This window comes from Canis lupus, chromosome 24, assembly GCF_048164855.1.
Source record: "Canis lupus baileyi chromosome 24, mCanLup2.hap1, whole genome shotgun sequence".
NCBI classification, from domain to species: domain Eukaryota; kingdom Metazoa; phylum Chordata; class Mammalia; order Carnivora; family Canidae; genus Canis; species Canis lupus.
The window spans coordinates 39,910,001-39,926,321 of NC_132861.1; the positions used below are offsets into that span (position 1 = coordinate 39,910,001).

Here is a 16,321-nt window from a genome sequence, read left to right on the forward strand (position 1 = left end):
TAGAATTCTATAAAAATGTACACATTTGCAGAGCACTTATTTTGTTTGCAAACAATAATAAGGCAGAAACTTTTTTAATCGGAAACAAACCAAGCCTTTTTAATTTTTAAAACTTACTATTTTTTACTTTCTTACTTGGCTCATTTAATCCAATATTTATTTACACTTTCTTTCATAATTTGGGCTGTTCTTTCTAAGAATTTTAAAACAAATGAGTGATATGCAATCAAAATAGAGCAGCAATTAAAAAAACAACCCCACAATTATATACAAGTCATAAACTGAGGTCTTAATTGAGGTGATATCAGGCTTTCTTTAAAAAATGAAAATATTCTAGTAATATTCTAGTAATAGTTAAACTACTTAACTCCCCCTTCAATATGTTTTAAGATAATGGTGTAAATAATTTGAAAATAATGATGCAAGTAAAAGAGGATATTTATGTGCCAAATAGAATCTTCTGTTCCATGTAGGACCTTGCCCAGAGGCTCTGTGAGAACACCACCCAGGGATAATCTCTGTTTTTTAAGTATTGAAGAAAAGATGAGAAACAAACATGGACATCAGGATACCTACAGAGCTAAATTTGTGGATTTCTTCTTGATTTGTTCTCCTCACCGTTCTTCTCTTCTTTCGAAATTCACTGGACTCCCGTTTAAAAACCTTTCCTCTGAAGCTCATTGTATCCTGTTACTTGAGTCTCTGAGTTGCAAAATAGTTAAAAATACCAATTTTGTTAAACACCTTCCTTCTGAAGCTTCACCAGGCTGAAGACAACCTCCTCTGGTAAAAGGGGAAATGCTCATGCTACATTAATAATAACTCAACAGAAAGCAAAAGAAAACCAGCAAGTTACCGCTTCCTGTCACTACCAGCTGTTGTGATACGCTCTTGTGCATAGATCTTCCCTAATCACCTAGTGGTAAGACAAAAACACTATATGGCTTTGGACGTTTAAGAGAAATTGCTCATAGCTAAATAAAAAATGTGATGTAAAATCACCCATGGGACCAAGTCAAGGTTGAATTACAGAGCTGATTTAGGGCTCCATGACTGCCACTGAAACCGCCACCAAACGTTATCATCCTGCCTGGATCCCAAAGGAAAACTTTCATAATATACCTGGGTCTGAGAAGTCTGTGTCAAGCAGTTGCTCATACAAGTGTATATTAAGTTAATCGAATTCCAAGATGATCACTTAGGCCACAAGGAGAAATTAGAATTCCATTCATATTAGTTAGCTAAATAAATTGTACTCTACTACTATTTAAGATAATAGATATTGACACGGACACCTTGATTCCGTATACCAAATGGTTACAAACAGTCCAATAGTTAATTCCCTAAATTATACTCGCTTTCTCTGGGGCAATTCAGAAGTGCAACTCTCCCTTCAAACCCACCTGAATTCTCCTTCCCATTTTATTGTTCTCCATGACACTTACTAGCATGTGACAATACTATACATTTAATTTATTTATGTGACTTATGATTGGTCTTCTTGCACTCAACTCTATGCTCCCTAAGAGTGAGAATCTTGTCTGTTTCAAGCACCATGTCTTTGGTGATGACAACAGTATTCGGCATCCAGAAGTTTCTCAGTAACTGTTACGTTTAATGAAAGAATAAATAAAGGACTGGGGCGCCTGGGTGGCTCAGTCAGTTAAGTGTCTGCCTTTAGCTCAAGTCATGATCTCAGGGTTCTGGGCTAGAGCTTCTGCTCAGCGGGGAGTCTGCTTCTCTTTCTTCCTCCGCTGCTCCCCCCTCCCCACCACCTGCTCATGCCTTTTGGCTGTCTCTTTCTCTCTTTCAAATAAAGAAATAAAATCTTTATTAAAAAAAAAGAAAAAAAAATGAGGGACTTACATTTATTATGCTTACCGATGAGCCTTGTCCCCTATGTATATTGTTTTGAAATATTAGCTATTGATAAGAACCATATAATTTTTATAAATAAACATAGGCTATGGGATTATAGTAAAATATTTTCTACTAAATGCATGAGATAAAAAATATTTGAAGGAGGAGTGAGTGTTAGGGCAACGGGGGACCATGAGCCAATCTAGTGTGGTTTTGTGGAGACTTCTGTTACAGAGCCCTATCTTCTTTCTGGTGCTCAACACGTTGAACGGTGCAGGTGCAAGGTGGCCCCCTTGTGTGACAATGTGCAATCCAGAAGTGAGTGGTTCCAGATATCTTGTGGCTTTTAGTTAACTTACCTCAGGTCTTCTCGCAAATGTCTCTGCCTCAGAAAGCCTCCTTTGACCATCAATTTAAAACTGTGGGGCAGCCTGGGTGCCTCAGTGGTTTAGCACCGCCTTCAGCCCAGGGCGTGATCCTGAAGACGCGGGATCAAGTCCCATGTCAGGCTTCCTGCATGCAGCCCGCTTCTCCCTCTGCCTGTGTCTCTGCCTCTCTCTCTCTCTCTCTCACACACACACACACTGTCTCTGTGTCTCTCATGAATAAATAAAATCTTTAAAAAAAATTAAAAAAATAAAACTGTGGCCTTCTTCCCCCAACTTTTTTTTTTTTTTTTTTTTTTTTTTTTGCCGCAGAAAAATGAAATAAGATGGTCACATTTGACCTTGAGAAGCCACTTTTTATAAACGCAGTCCTCGATTTTGTATGAAGGTGGTGATCTTCAGGAAAATTCTCACTTAACCAGCTTGTCCAATAACTATGGCCTACATAGATATAATCTACCTATTTAATAAGCCTTCTCTTTCATCACAGCTGCTTTTTACTGATGGGCCATTCCCTTTGCCCCGGAAATAACCAGACTTAGTTGAAGCACATCCATACACTCCGGACTTGAGCCACTCATCTATCTCTACCTTGTCATGCAGTGATTTATGTAAGATAGAGAAGGAGAGATACTGATCATTCCTTGTCAAAGTGTGGACACTAAGGAAGCTTCTTTCAAGAACTATGAGAAAAATATCAAGATACTATAAAAGTAAGAAATGGGGAGGTAAACTGTATCATTATTTTAAAATTACCTTAGGTAAATAAGGATTCCATACAGAAGCCCTTTTGATCTGTGGTCACTGAATGGTTAGCAATTTCAGTGTATGTCTTTAACTCCAAATAGATTTTACCCCCTAACTAACTCTCTGGCATCTGTTAAAAGAGCAGCCACATCATAGCACATGCAGAATTTTCAGATTTAACTTGTTTCTTTTACAATATTATCAGAGTCTGCCTCTGGGTCATCTGATTTCCTGGGATAAGATTACATTTCTATTTTAAGAGCTGAAAATAGTGTTTTGAAACCCTTTTTAGATTATGGACCCATTTGAGGATCCAATAAAACCTATAGACTCCCTTTCAGCAAGATGTAAGTATTCAGAAAATGTGCGTACATGGAGGTCACAAATCTTGGAAGTCAATCTCTGGACCCTCTTATCCATGGTAGCCTAAATCTCTAACTCATGAGTATAAAAGATAGGAATGTTGTCTGGTAATGAAGCATTTTATAATATTGAGCAACTCTTGTGTGACTTCCTCTCTTTCTAATATTTGCATCTAATGTCTCCTCTATTCCTCTTTGGGCGCCACAGTTCTTTATCCTGGAGTCCCTCCCACTCCCCTGACTTCTGCAATGTGGGAATGACTCATTTATCTCCTTGCTTAGCTGTTGATTGCAGCTTCCTTAAGTACTGGCAGAAGGAGGCATTGCCAGGCCACATATGGGGATGTCAGATAGACATAACTTGGGGTGACTGCAAAGAAGGAGGAAATCCTGTAGCACAGAGTATGGCATTCCATGAGATGGCACCACTAGAGACCTCCATTGGCTTATGCTTTCCTTGACTTCAGACCAAGTCTGTTTCTTTGGCATTCTCTGATACCCCACACCATTCCAATAAATTCATTTTCTGTTTAAGTTCAGAAATGTGTTGGAGAATTTTTAAAGAGCCTACCTAGGACAATGGGCAAGAATAGGAATAAAGGGAAATCAGAGATTAGTTGGCTCAACCACCAGAAGTCACTGTCAAGCTCATTAGTAAAGAGATCTGGTGCCAACACATGATCAGAATTTATTAAGTGGTATACTCAAGGCATTGCTGGCTTCATGAGAAATACACAATGCCCTTCCTAGCCTTAAGAAGCCTGTAGCTGACAAAAGAGTTCACTATAGTTTGGAGGAATCTAGGAAAGCTTTAATAGTAAAGACAGAACCTAAGGAAGGCTTTGATTAATAGTGGGAGTCAAATATGTGGAAGAAGAGTAAAGAATACTCCAGGAAAGAGTATCTAGAAGGCATTCTATCTTATGCCTTTTTCATCTTCATGTAGCATGAAGAAGGAATAAGAAAAAATGGTAAGATCATGGGATATGGAATCAGCTTGGATTCAAAAGGATTTGAATCCACTTCCTAACTGTATATTTTCAGCTCAGGTTTCTCATCCTTCATAAATTAAGGATAGCACAGTGGCCACCTCAGAGAATTTTTGTGGGGATAAATTAGATGACATTTAAACATTTCACAGTAAGCATAATAACCACTTATTACAAAAGGTAAGAAGTAGTCAAAACAGAGTGTTTAAGAAGAAGTAGAAAGTCCATCCTGTCTATAGTCAGGGTTGAGGAGGAGAAAGAGAGGTAGAAACAACTGAAAATAGAAGCCAGGTCCAATTAATAGAAAGCTTTGAATGCCAAGATAAGGCATTTATAAGGAAGTTTCCATTATATCCCAAAAGCCATGGGAAATCTTGAAGGATTTTTGAATTACAATTAAAATAGTGCCTTTGGATGGTTCATTTGGTAGCAGTATTAACTCAGGTAATAACAGAATGGTGGAGGGTAGAAAACTTGGCCACAAAAACATAATCATAGATTTCACTGAGATTACAAATGAAGATCCAGCGATCATTGGAAAGTGATTGGTAGCTGAAACTCATTGAGCACGTATTGGATCCTGGGTGCTGATATAAATTTACAGTACCTTCTTTAAACCAGTAACACTGTGGACTAGGAATTATTACTATTATTATTATCACCCCAGTTTTATAGAAGAAGATATTTGGGTCCTAAGAAGTTAAGCAATTGGTCCAAAGTCCAAAAGAAAATAAGTAGCACAAATAGGATTTCAATGAAGACAGTCCAGGTTCAGAGACCAAGCTTTGAACCAGAATGGAGATTCGAAGATGCCAGCAGGTTTCTGAATTTGCCATCAAGGAAATGGATGATATGACTGAGGGACATAGGGTAGTAAGTAGAGAGGACTCCTCTTCCTACTAATGCTGATGTAGAGATAATTGAAGTTTGGGTCAAGAAGATAGGAAAATGGACATTCCAGCACCATTGTTGAATATGTGCTCGGAACTCATGAAAAAATCAGGGCTGGAGAAGTGAAGATGAATGTCTTCAGAAGGGTTAACATTGAAAAGTCTAAATTGAATTTTTGGAGATCAGAATAGTACAGAATTGAGAATACAGTCTTGAAGTGTTTTTTTTTTTTTTTTTTTTTTTTACATATGATAGATAGAAGGCCATTTAGGAAGTTGAGAAGACACAGGGATAAAGGCCAAGGTAGTACGGCAGTCAGATGCACTCTGTAGGGAGTTCAAGGAAAGTGCTACATGGCATCTGAGCAGAGATGGATGTAGGACTTAGAATGTCCAAAAAGGTTCAGTGTGAAAGATAAACAAGAGGAAAAATAAGGATCTTGCGGTCTTGAATCCAGACAGATCTATATTTGAATCCTCTTTAGCCATCTATTAGATGATTAGATTACTTGACCTCTGTCTGTCTTTTATATATTCAAGGAACAGTGAATATATACCTTATAAGATTATTGTAAAATAATAAGTGTTAGTACCTGGCATTGAGGAACAATATATATATTTTACATATACACACATAATTCCTATATGTATGTATATATATAGACATTTGCTGAATATGGTAAGTATTTATTAAGTCTACATAGGTTGTATTTATGTACAGACACACCTACATATTCATAGTATTTAAAGTCTGGCTCCATAGTGACCAGGAAGAGAAAGTAAGTTTGTGGTTTTCAATAGATAAGAGTCTGGATATTTGGAAGTTTGTTAAGATGGGAAATATTAACCATATTTTAGAAGAAACAGGAATTTGAATGCTAAGATGTTAGAAATTGGAGAAAAAGTTGTGTTTGTATTAGTTTCCTATTGCTGCTGGAACAGCTTACTGCACATTTGGTGGCTTAAATCAATATGCATTTGTTATCTCATAGTTGTTGTGGGTCAGAAATCTGAGCACAGTGTGGGGTACAATGTGATTCTCTGTTAGGGGCTTCACATGGTTGAAATCCAAGTATTGGCTGTGTCCCTTTCTGGAGACTCTAAGGAAGAACCTGGCTCTGGATTCATTCAGGTTATTGGTAGAAATCAATTCCTTGTAGTTGAGGGACTGAGGTCCCCATCTCCTTGCTGTCAGTGTCTAGAGGCTGCCTGCATTTCTGGCTTGTGGTCTCTTTCTAAGCTAGCAAAGAGGGGTTGGTTGAACAATCAGAGAGTCTTGCAACATCTTTAGAAAACTGTCTCCCACGTAGTTCTTATTCTGGATTACATCTTGGTTTCTGTGCTTCACCTTTTAAAAACAAGCTTAACATCATAAGTGTACTGAGAAAAAGGTTTAGGTGAGGACAGTACGTGGCCTTTGAGTGTCACTTCCACTGAGCAGTGGAGACACAGGTTGCAGGGGTGCTAAGAAATGAGTGAGAGGAGATAGAAATTTGGCTTATAGATTCCTTCCTGGGAAAAACCAGCAATGAGATATGGGTGAGAAAGACAATTATAGCTGTGGGGAGGGACAGCAGAATCGAAGAGACAAATTTGAAGATGTATAGTGATGGAGAAGTAATCAGATATATAAACACAGAAAACAAAAGCAATAAGCTAGGTAGCAAGTCCGAAGGTCATCTTTTCTTTTAAAAAAGATTTATGTATTTGAGAGAGAGATAGAGATAAAGAGAGAGAGAAAAAAATCATGCATGGGAATGGCAGAGGGAGAGGGAGAGAGAATCCCAAGCAGACTCCATGCTGAGTGGAGCCTCACAACCCTGAGATCACCATCTGAGCTGAAACCAAGAATTGTACATTTGACTGACAGGCCACCTAGGCGCCTCTATGAAGTCATCTTTAAAATGTTTAATTCCATTTGCACAATAATTGAATAGGCTCTATGATGGGCAAATGACATCTTCACCAAATCTCAGAAATTAGAGGAAAGAACCTTGGGTTTCATTGGCATTGTATCTGAACCAACTTGATAAAAATGCTCCAAAAAGCACTGTTAGGAATACAGAGTCACTGAAACCTTGGTGGTTAAGTCTTAAACAGCTACCCATGATGTCATGCCTGAATCCGCAGAGCCTAATTCGAGCAACTGGGAACAAATGCAGACCTGATAGCCTAGATGAACTCTTTGCATAGTCTGCCCACACTCCTTCCCTGTAAGAGGATATTAAGATAACTCTTTTTTTTTTTCCTCTTCCATTTCCAATAGATTTCCCCTTTGCCTGAAGGTTTGTGTGCTGCATGGCTTTGGTCACATAGGACAAAGCAAGCCTACATCTCTGGGTCCGGCTCACCACCATCCACGTTATTTAAAGGAAGTGAAGCACAAGTAGCTACTTCCTACTTCACTGTGGTCCCTCCGGAGCCTGGCCCCAGGCAGCAGTGCTCTTTGCTGAGGCTCACTACTTCCTGCTACAAAGGTGATGACCGAACAGCCCAGAGTTGCCCTGGGGGAGCATTGAGGAGTTTAAACGTAAACACAACAAAACCTCTTTTATTTCTAAGTGTAGAGCAATGTCTGTGGAATAGAATAGTTCTTCCAGTCCCCCAACTTCCACTGCAAATAGCATTTGTTTTAATATAAAATATTGAGAAATTTCATGGAAAAGAAAGAGAGCCATGTAATATGAACTTCACGGACAGAGAATGTAGACTTGCCGAAAATAGAAACAGACTGCAGTTGTGTGCGTGTGAGTGTGTGTGGTACTGTGTGCATCATGTGTGTTTGTTGTGTGTATGTTGTGTGTGTGCATGTACATAAGCATAAAGGATTTTTACTATATTGAAAAAATTTATAGTATTCCACTCATAGCCCTTTAAACATGTATCAAGTTGTAATGATACTGTTTATATTATTGAATTTAAATAAGTCTCAGGGAGTAAAGTTTCCCACTTAATCAGGATTTGACATGGGAGTGAAGGGGAGTAAAAAACTCATTTCTTACAGAGTCTCATGAGCCCATCTTAGAATCTAACAGCAATCAGTGAAGAGGTGATAGATTTTTTTTTGTCTTCTCAATTGTGGACTTTATCACTGGCTCACAAACTTCTACTAGGAAAAACATTTAGCTGGAGGCCCTCATACATCTCACTAATAACTATCTTAATACACATGATATAGGAAATGAGGAATACTGGCTTTAATGTTTGCCCTTTTCTTAATGTCCTGTTGGATATTTAGGTATTTATCACCCATCCAGAAGTTTTTCCTGCTTTATGGTAAAGACATTCAGCCACCCTTAAGACATCAACTTTAGCTTGGTCTGTTGGAAAGCTGGGAGCTCCTAAGAGGCAAGCATTCATGCTTACAGAGACCATGCCTTAACTCACACTCCCCTGACACCATGGCCAGAGCCAGAGCATAAAAACATGACAATAACAATGCAAACACACACAGCTATTAGATGATGTTCTAGGCTTATGTTTCACACACATATATATCTGGATTGTTAATGCTGTTTAAAAAGTCATGCAGCTAATTCTTCACCTAATGTTGTTTTCCTATTAAAAAACAATCAACCCCAAGTCAACATATTTTCTCCTGGACAATTTTCCCTCTATCTTTTAAAGACTGAAAGGCATTCTGGATTGAAGCAGATGATTTCTTTTACAAATGATCGGATGAAGACATTCAAACACAGCCTCCCAGAAGATGGGAGTTGAGGGACTCTGAATCAATGCTATTATCTTTGATCTCATGGACTACTGCCCAACAGCCATTTCCCCCAGAGACGGGCATTCTCTCTGCTGGCTGGCTTGGATCCCATGCCGGCTTCCCACTGCTGGCAAAGTTAACTACACACAAGAGTTATTTCTTTTAAAATAAAACAAGCACCCACAATTGGCCTCCTATAGTCATTCCAATTGCTAATTACCTTGCTTTCACAATGACCGTCACCCACTGTTTAATAATTACCCTGAAAATCACGTTGTACACAGTTTTATGGAGAGGGCCAAGGTCTTTCAAATCTGTGAAGCTGTAATGGAAAAATAGGTTAATTTATATAACATCGGAATTACATGTATTTTATTCTGTGGTGGTCTTTACTGCAGAAGAATGTGTCTTTACAAAGGGAGGGCAATGAAGCAATTTTACCCAAGCTATTTTGATAAGGTGACAAATTGTCACGTAAATGCCAAACCCTGAGCACACATACCACCAACTCTTCAGACCAACACTGTTTGCTGGTCGACCTGATAGCCTAGATGAACTCTTTGCATAGTCTGCCCACAAACATTTCCTTAATGGTGTCACAATGCATTCAAATTTCCTAGGGCCTCTGCCAGGAGGAGGCAAAGCTAATAGCATACTTTGATTTAAGCCCTTAATACCTTGCATGGTAGAAACTGGAGAATAATGGAAGGGTCTTGGCTTTTTCAATCAAGAGCTTCTTTCTGTTTTGCAGAGAATTAATCGTTGGGCTTTCCTTCTTGAGCTGAATGCACGGTGATAAATTGTTGACCTTTTGATGTGTGATAGGTCAAGGTCCCCAATTAAAGGACAAATTAACCTTCTGCTATCTGTTCTTGTCAGGTACACAGGAAGGAGTGCAATAACAAGCAAAGATTGGACAAGCTCTGACAGGGGTACCAGTGTCTACTTCATCTGGTTCATGAGAATGGGAACAAATGCAGAGAGGCTCCAATTCTTTGGCAAACATTCCTGGTCCTGGTCCATGCCAAGTATGAGTGACAGAGAGAGAATTAAGACAGAATGCCCATCTGCAGTCCCCATGAGAGATGGTTGGGTGGAACACATCAAACAATCTATGGAAACACAAGAAGACAGGAACTAGGTGTCAACTGAAGAACAGGAGTCCAGAACATGAGGCCATAGAGACATGGGGCTGTGAGTCAAGCCTGGGCAATGGTAGGACTTTGAAAGTCGTGGATTCCTGGAACCTCTCTAGGACTTCAGAGGGCCTGATGGTCACTAATCTGACTTGTTAACTAACATCCAGGTGATTAATTTAAAGATGCTACATGGACAACACTTTGAGAAACCATGACTTCGAAGCTGGTTCATCTAAATAGTTTTCTTTGTTGAAAATCATATAATAGTGACCCCTGGGCCCCACTTCCTACTGCAAATTGTTCTTTACACTAGGCTAAAGTCTTATTTATAAAATCACATGTTTTCTTTCCCTTATGTATACTCAATCAGGCAGAACTAACTAACCAGTCACACCACCTTGAACATACGAGGGATAGAGGGAAAAAACTCTGGAGGGAAAAAACTCTGGAGTTTTCAACCAGCCATTGAAAACTGGGCCTGAGATGGGCCCCATCTCACTTCATTTCCTCTTTATTGGCCATCCCTTAGACTTTTGTAACTCTGGTCAAACTTGTTCCCCAGTTATTGTACAAATAACGTTTTCTCAAACTCGGCACTACTGACATTTTGGGCCAGGTCATTCATTCTGCAGAATGCTCTATCCACTAGATGCCAGTAAATCCCCCACCTCACCCTGCTGGGACAGCTGCCAATGTCTTCAGACATTGCCAAATGTCCTCTGGAGGGTGAGGGGAGGAGGGAAAAATCACTCCTGCTGGAGAAATCTTTGGTCCAAATCCTAATGCAGATTATTCCACCTCAGTATTTCCTTGATGATGGCTTTCAGGCCCAGTGACCTGCTGGCAGATAATGGAGGCTGCTCTCCAGATCAGGGCTAGCTCCTCTCGAAAGCCAAGTTGACAGTCAGTTGGTTGGAAGAACCTCAAGGCTACTGGCTTTCCAGTCATTCCCCTCTCTCATTTTTCCATGCCTTAAGTCCTGCTACTGGAATTAGTTAGGGTCTGGGTTTCTGTTTCTGGTCTGGGCTGTCCCTATTAAAACACAGCAATCACTTGCTGGGGAAAAAAACATCTGAAGCCATGATCATCTTCACTAACTCAGAGCGCATACAGCACAAAAGGCAAGCACATTTCAACAATGGGAAGGGTGAGGTTGAGAGTGTGGTGTTTGCCCTTGTGGGTAAGATCACGGGGCTGGAGTCTGTGGGCCTCTGTGTGGTTCCTGGCCTTCCCACATGCTTGCTGTGAGCCTCTGGACAAGTTACCCAGCCTCTCTGAACTTGACCTTCCTCACTTGTAAAAAGAAGATAAGCACAGCACCTACTTCACTGAGTTCTGTGAGGCTCCATAAAAGAATATTTATAAAGAGTTTAGCACAGTAGCTAGAATAGAATAAAATGCTCAGTGGACCTTAGCTACAAGTTTGATGAGGAGGCAGCTGCATTCAGGAGGTAAGTGATTGTAGCTGGGCTGCCACCACGTATGGCACCATGCCACGGTGCAGATGTTCCTAGATGTTTGTGTACTGAACATCAGGAGAAGTGGGTGGGGGGATTAGAAGGGCACCTGCTTTAAAAGTGGCAGTGAAAGGGAAAAGACATTCTAAAATGAAGGGAGTGGCCAGAGGACCTCATTGGCCTGGATGTGGACAATTAGGCTAAATGGCACCCCCTCCAAAGCACACTGGATCCTTCCACAACTGACCTCTTTATGCTTGCTGTGCCTGGCAAACACTGTACATTTCATTTTCAAATCCCCACTGTGCACAACTACAAAAGCTTCCAATTATCCTATTTCTGTCATCTCCCTTCATCCCACACAAAAGACCCAAATGCCAAGGAAGTTAAGAAAGCCAAGATTTAACCAGTATCATATGCTTTTTTATCTTTTCATGGTTACTTTTCTGCCCAAGCAGGACTGTAAATTCCCAGAGCAATAAACAGTATCGTCTTTATGTCTGCACTGTGCTGGGTCTCCTACTGGCATGTGGCAAATACCAACATTATAATTACCAATTTGATGTTGTGAACAGGAGAAAAGGGCACAGCGCTTTCTTTCTCTCTGTCTTCTCCTTCTTTCTTTCCGCAACTTTCCAAGGCCACAGCAAGGTATCACAGTACACTGACAAGGAGACATTTAATCTGACTTTGCCCTCTTTTGCAAGGGTGTCACAGACTGGGAAGGAGATCTATTACTTCGATACCATTAAAGATCTTTGGTGGCACTGATAGTTGGCGTCTCTCTTGCTTTGGTTGGCATTCAGGATTATGTTTTCAGTAAGCAGTTTTGAGTTATCTTTCTGCGCCCATAACTACTGAGGGGAGACTTCCATCAGGAAGGCATTTCCTTTGTTCTTCTGGCAGAGAGCATTTGTGCTCACAAGGAGAAGAGCGCGGATGGCAGATTGGAGGGCCGTGTTCCAGAACCAGTCCATTTACTGATTGCCCCAGTGACCTTGGGCAAAACAGTAACCTCTCTGGACCTTATTGTCCTAAAGCTTTTTCTCATATCTAAAATTCTTTGTTTTTGTGTTATTTATTTATTTAAAGATTTTTTTTTTTAATTTAAAGATTTTATTTATTTATTTGAGGCAGAGAGAGCGACAGTGAGAGTGAGAGAGCGCACACGTGGGGAGGAGGGTCAGAGGGAGAGGGAGAAGCAGACTGCCTGACATGGGGCTGGATCATGACCCTAGCCAAAGGCAGATGCTTAACTGACTAAACCACCCAGATGCCCCTGTTTTTGAGTTTTTTAAATAAAACAATTTGTATTATACATTTCCAATAGACTAATGACTGGGCTGAAAAAATAAGCTTCTTTTCTTTTTTCTTTTCTTTTCTTTTCTTTTCTTTTCTTTTCTTTTCTTTTCTTTTCTTCTTTTCTTTTCTTTTCTTTTCTTTTCTTTTCTTTTCTTTTCTTTTCTTTCTTTTCTTTTTTCTTTTCTTCCCTTCCCTTCCCTTCCCTTCCCTTCCCTTCCCTTCCCTTCCCTCCCCTCCTCTCCCCTCCCCTCCCCTCCCCTTCCCTTCCCTTCCCTTCTCTTTTCTTTTCACCTCAAGTGCCAATTGGAAAAGAAAGATGAGCTGCAATCAGCTGCCTTTCTCCCTATTGGGTCCAGATGGTATACCAGGAGAGCTGCTATCTGTCCCTTGCTCCCTGTTCCCAGCTAGATTTCATTTCAAAAGTAAACAGCTGTACCTTCTCGCGGATGACATTGTCCTTGACATCTTTTATAAATGGAGCATTGGAAAGAATTTTGGCACTATCTCCACACCCACTTGTTTTACTGATACTCTTTGATTTTCTTATGGGGGACATCTCGTCTACCCCCTCACCTTCCAGAGCACATCGAACAGGCATCCTGACTATATACGTGGACTGGAGCCTTGAGAAGAAGGACCCAAAGGCAGAACACATTGCTGTTTATACCAAACACTCCCCAAGTTTTGCACATTGTGGTTCCCAAGCTCTTCTTCCTGTGCTTATTAAGGCCTGTGGTTGAATTCTTCCTTCAATCTGATGGGCTTTTCCCACCTTCAAGCTTTATTCCCCTTGACTGAGATAAAGCCGCGTTCTGTTTGCAATCATATAACATTTGCAACCATTTCTCCTCTGAAAACAAGTACAGTATTTGTGCTAAGTATTTAGAATAATCAGAAAAAGAAAACAAGTTCTTTGCCTTTAGAGAGCTTAGAAGAGAGGGTTTGGCAAGCGCTGTCATGGGAGATTTGCAACCAAACCAATTACAAATCTCACTATTTTTTTCCCAAGTATTGTGTTTTTTCTTAAGATTTTTATTTATTTATTTGAGAGAGAGAGAGAGAGAGAGAGAGAGAGAATGAGCTGGGGGAGGCGCAGAGGAACAGTGATGAGCAGACTCCCCACTGAGCAGGGAGCCTGACTTGGGGCTCCATCCCAGGACCCTTGGATCATGACCTGAGCTGAAGGTAGACACTTAACCCACTGAGCCACCCAGGTACTCCTCCCAAGTATTCTCTTAATCACTAAAATCAAACAAGCCAGCTCATAAGAAAAATTAGCTCATTACTTTTCTTTCCACATACTACTCCACATGACTTTATCTTCAGGTCAATATCACCCAGGTGATAAAATCAGAAACACAATATTCATTTTCAACTTCCTTTACCACTCATCATTAAATTCTGATTACATATTTTCTCTTGATTATCCCTGTCACTGCAGTAATCTTCCTGTCTAATGCCAAGTTTGACCATGTCATTCCTCAACAAAGAAGTCTTAAATGGCAACCCCCTTGACAACATCAGTGTTTCCCCAACTGTGCTCTAGGGCTTCCTGATCCGAGAGTCAGCTAGTGCTCCAGAAAGAGATACCCAATGTCAAATAAACTTGAGAAACAGTGGATTGAGCAAAGCAAAGCTGGCGTCCTCACTGAAGAACTCTTCGGGGCTTTAGATTTCCAATGTGCAATGTGAATCTTTTGAGGAATGTGTACTAGGCAATATTTTCCACAGATTTTTGCATAGAAGCGTTTTCTTACAGAGCACTTATATTCTCAGTCACACGGTCTGGGGCGGAATGGTCTCTGCAACCCTGTGGATGCAGTGAGATACTTGGGGAGACAGAATCTAAAACATCTTCTTTCTGTCTTTTTTTTTTTTTTCTAAAGTATTTTCAAATAAAGAAAATGACAGTGGCGTCTTTTCCAGGGTAAACAGAATTTGTAGGAGTTTATGGGAAGATGTCTGAATCAGGGCAGATGCCAGGTTGCACTGGTGCTAAAAGGAAGGGAAGGCAGCACCGTGGCTGGTTGCCAGGGTAACTGCAGGCTTCACAGTAGGATTTTTGGGCCCTGCTCCTGCCCCAGAATGAGTACCAGGCATCATCCACCTCTCCCAGCAATGATAGTTCAGAGCACCAAAACCAAGTCTCTGTGTACAGCAGCAAGGGAGATACATAATTTAAATACTTAACAGAATTTGCTCAAACTGGACAAAAGGGGGACCCCTGGGTGCCTCAGCAGTTTAGTGCCACCTTCTGCCCAAGGCATGATCCTGGAGTCCTGGGATCGAGTCCCAAATCGAGCTCCCTGCATGGAGCCTGCTTCTTCCTCTGCCTGTGTCTCTGCCTCTCTCTCTCTGTGTCTCTCATAGAATAAATAAATAAAATCTTAAAAAAAAAAAACTGAACAAAAGATAACATCTATTTAGGTACATGGCTTTGGGTTTATTGGGCCTCTGTGAAATCTCAGCCTAATAGGATGAGGCGAGGGCAGATTTTCAGGGTTGTGTAGTAAGCACTGAATAAGCACTGCAGTCAGCATAGAAAATAATTCATGACCCAGTTATGGTAAAAACGTGGGACGTCTGAGCCCTCCCTCTATCCCTGCCCTCTGCCTCTTCCCTGCAATGGCTGGTGATACTCTAGTCCAGTTTGTAAACAGAGTTCTAAAAGGATTTATTGCTCTCGATGCATCAGTTTCCATATTTTCTACTTGCATTCTGTTGCTGAAAATTAAGTGTCAGATATCTATCACCACGTTCCCCTTTGCTATTTTTATAGCCAAGAAAGGGTAATCTGACTTGGTATTATTTAATTATATCTGTGGAAATCTTTCTGAATTAAGAGTCACAGTATACATTTTTCAAAGTCATGGTTATGATCATTAACCATGCATTTACATTAGCATCAGAATCATTTTATACCCATATCAGTCAAATACGCTGTATTACAGACAGTGCGATCCTCATTGGCTCAAGTTGGACACTCAATGAACGTGAAGATCTCATAAAAACTTGTAGGGGAATGACCATCAGCCAATGATTCAACTTGGTCCCACAATGATATTTTTCTGCCACTAATGTTTGTTGGGGTCGTTTGGCCACTAATGTTTTATAATATTGGAATCAGTTGATTGCATTTTAAAATAAGAAGGTTTTACATAACATCCCTGGCTACTGTTTCTCTTAAAACAGTTCAAGATCCGATGATTGAGTCCTATTTTCGGACATGGGAACATTGTCCATTGCCTGAGTAGAGCAGCAGCCACACTCTCTATATGGACCGTGCATTCAATTTACCAGGCTCCCCACTGCTCCTATTGTCTCCCTGTCTAGCCCATGTGACCGGGAAGCATTTGAGTTGGAAACCCTTGACTTGAAGTTTGACATTCAAGATCCTATCTTTTAGTAAGGCTATTGTAACTGGGAATTCGACTTAAGACTTACTTGGTCCCTCTACATTAAGCAGGAAGGCTAAAG

General features: G+C 40.4%; 1 protein-coding gene and 1 long non-coding RNA gene across 18 annotated transcripts in view; one reads left to right on the forward strand and one right to left on the reverse strand.

The window, feature by feature from the left end:
• LOC140616085 (uncharacterized) overlaps nt 1–10,435 on the forward strand; it is a 20,854-nt gene extending 10,419 nt beyond the window's left edge. For 5 of the 6 annotated variants that reach the window (XR_012016610.1, XR_012016613.1, XR_012016611.1 and 2 more), the window contains 3 exons: nt 2,737–2,959; nt 7,501–7,711; nt 9,826–10,435. This is a non-coding gene — a long non-coding RNA (uncharacterized lncRNA). Of the gene's footprint in view, nt 1–473; nt 923–2,736; nt 2,960–7,500; nt 7,712–9,825 lie in introns of all 6 variants that reach the window. The other variant, XR_012016612.1, reaches the window with a different exon arrangement.
• The window catches only part of DOCK10 (dedicator of cytokinesis 10), a 260,663-nt gene that overhangs the window by 161,358 nt on the left and 82,984 nt on the right, over nt 1–16,321 (reverse strand). For 2 of the 12 annotated variants that reach the window (XM_072796442.1, XM_072796441.1), the window contains exon 1: nt 577–802. The exons of 9 other annotated variants lie outside the window; for them this stretch is intronic. In XM_072796442.1, coding sequence (XP_072652543.1) covers nt 577–681 — 105 coding nt within the window. In that variant the 5' untranslated portion in view covers nt 682–802. Of the gene's footprint in view, nt 1–576; nt 803–16,321 lie in introns of those variants that run through there. One more of the 12 variants, XM_072796447.1, reaches the window with a different exon arrangement.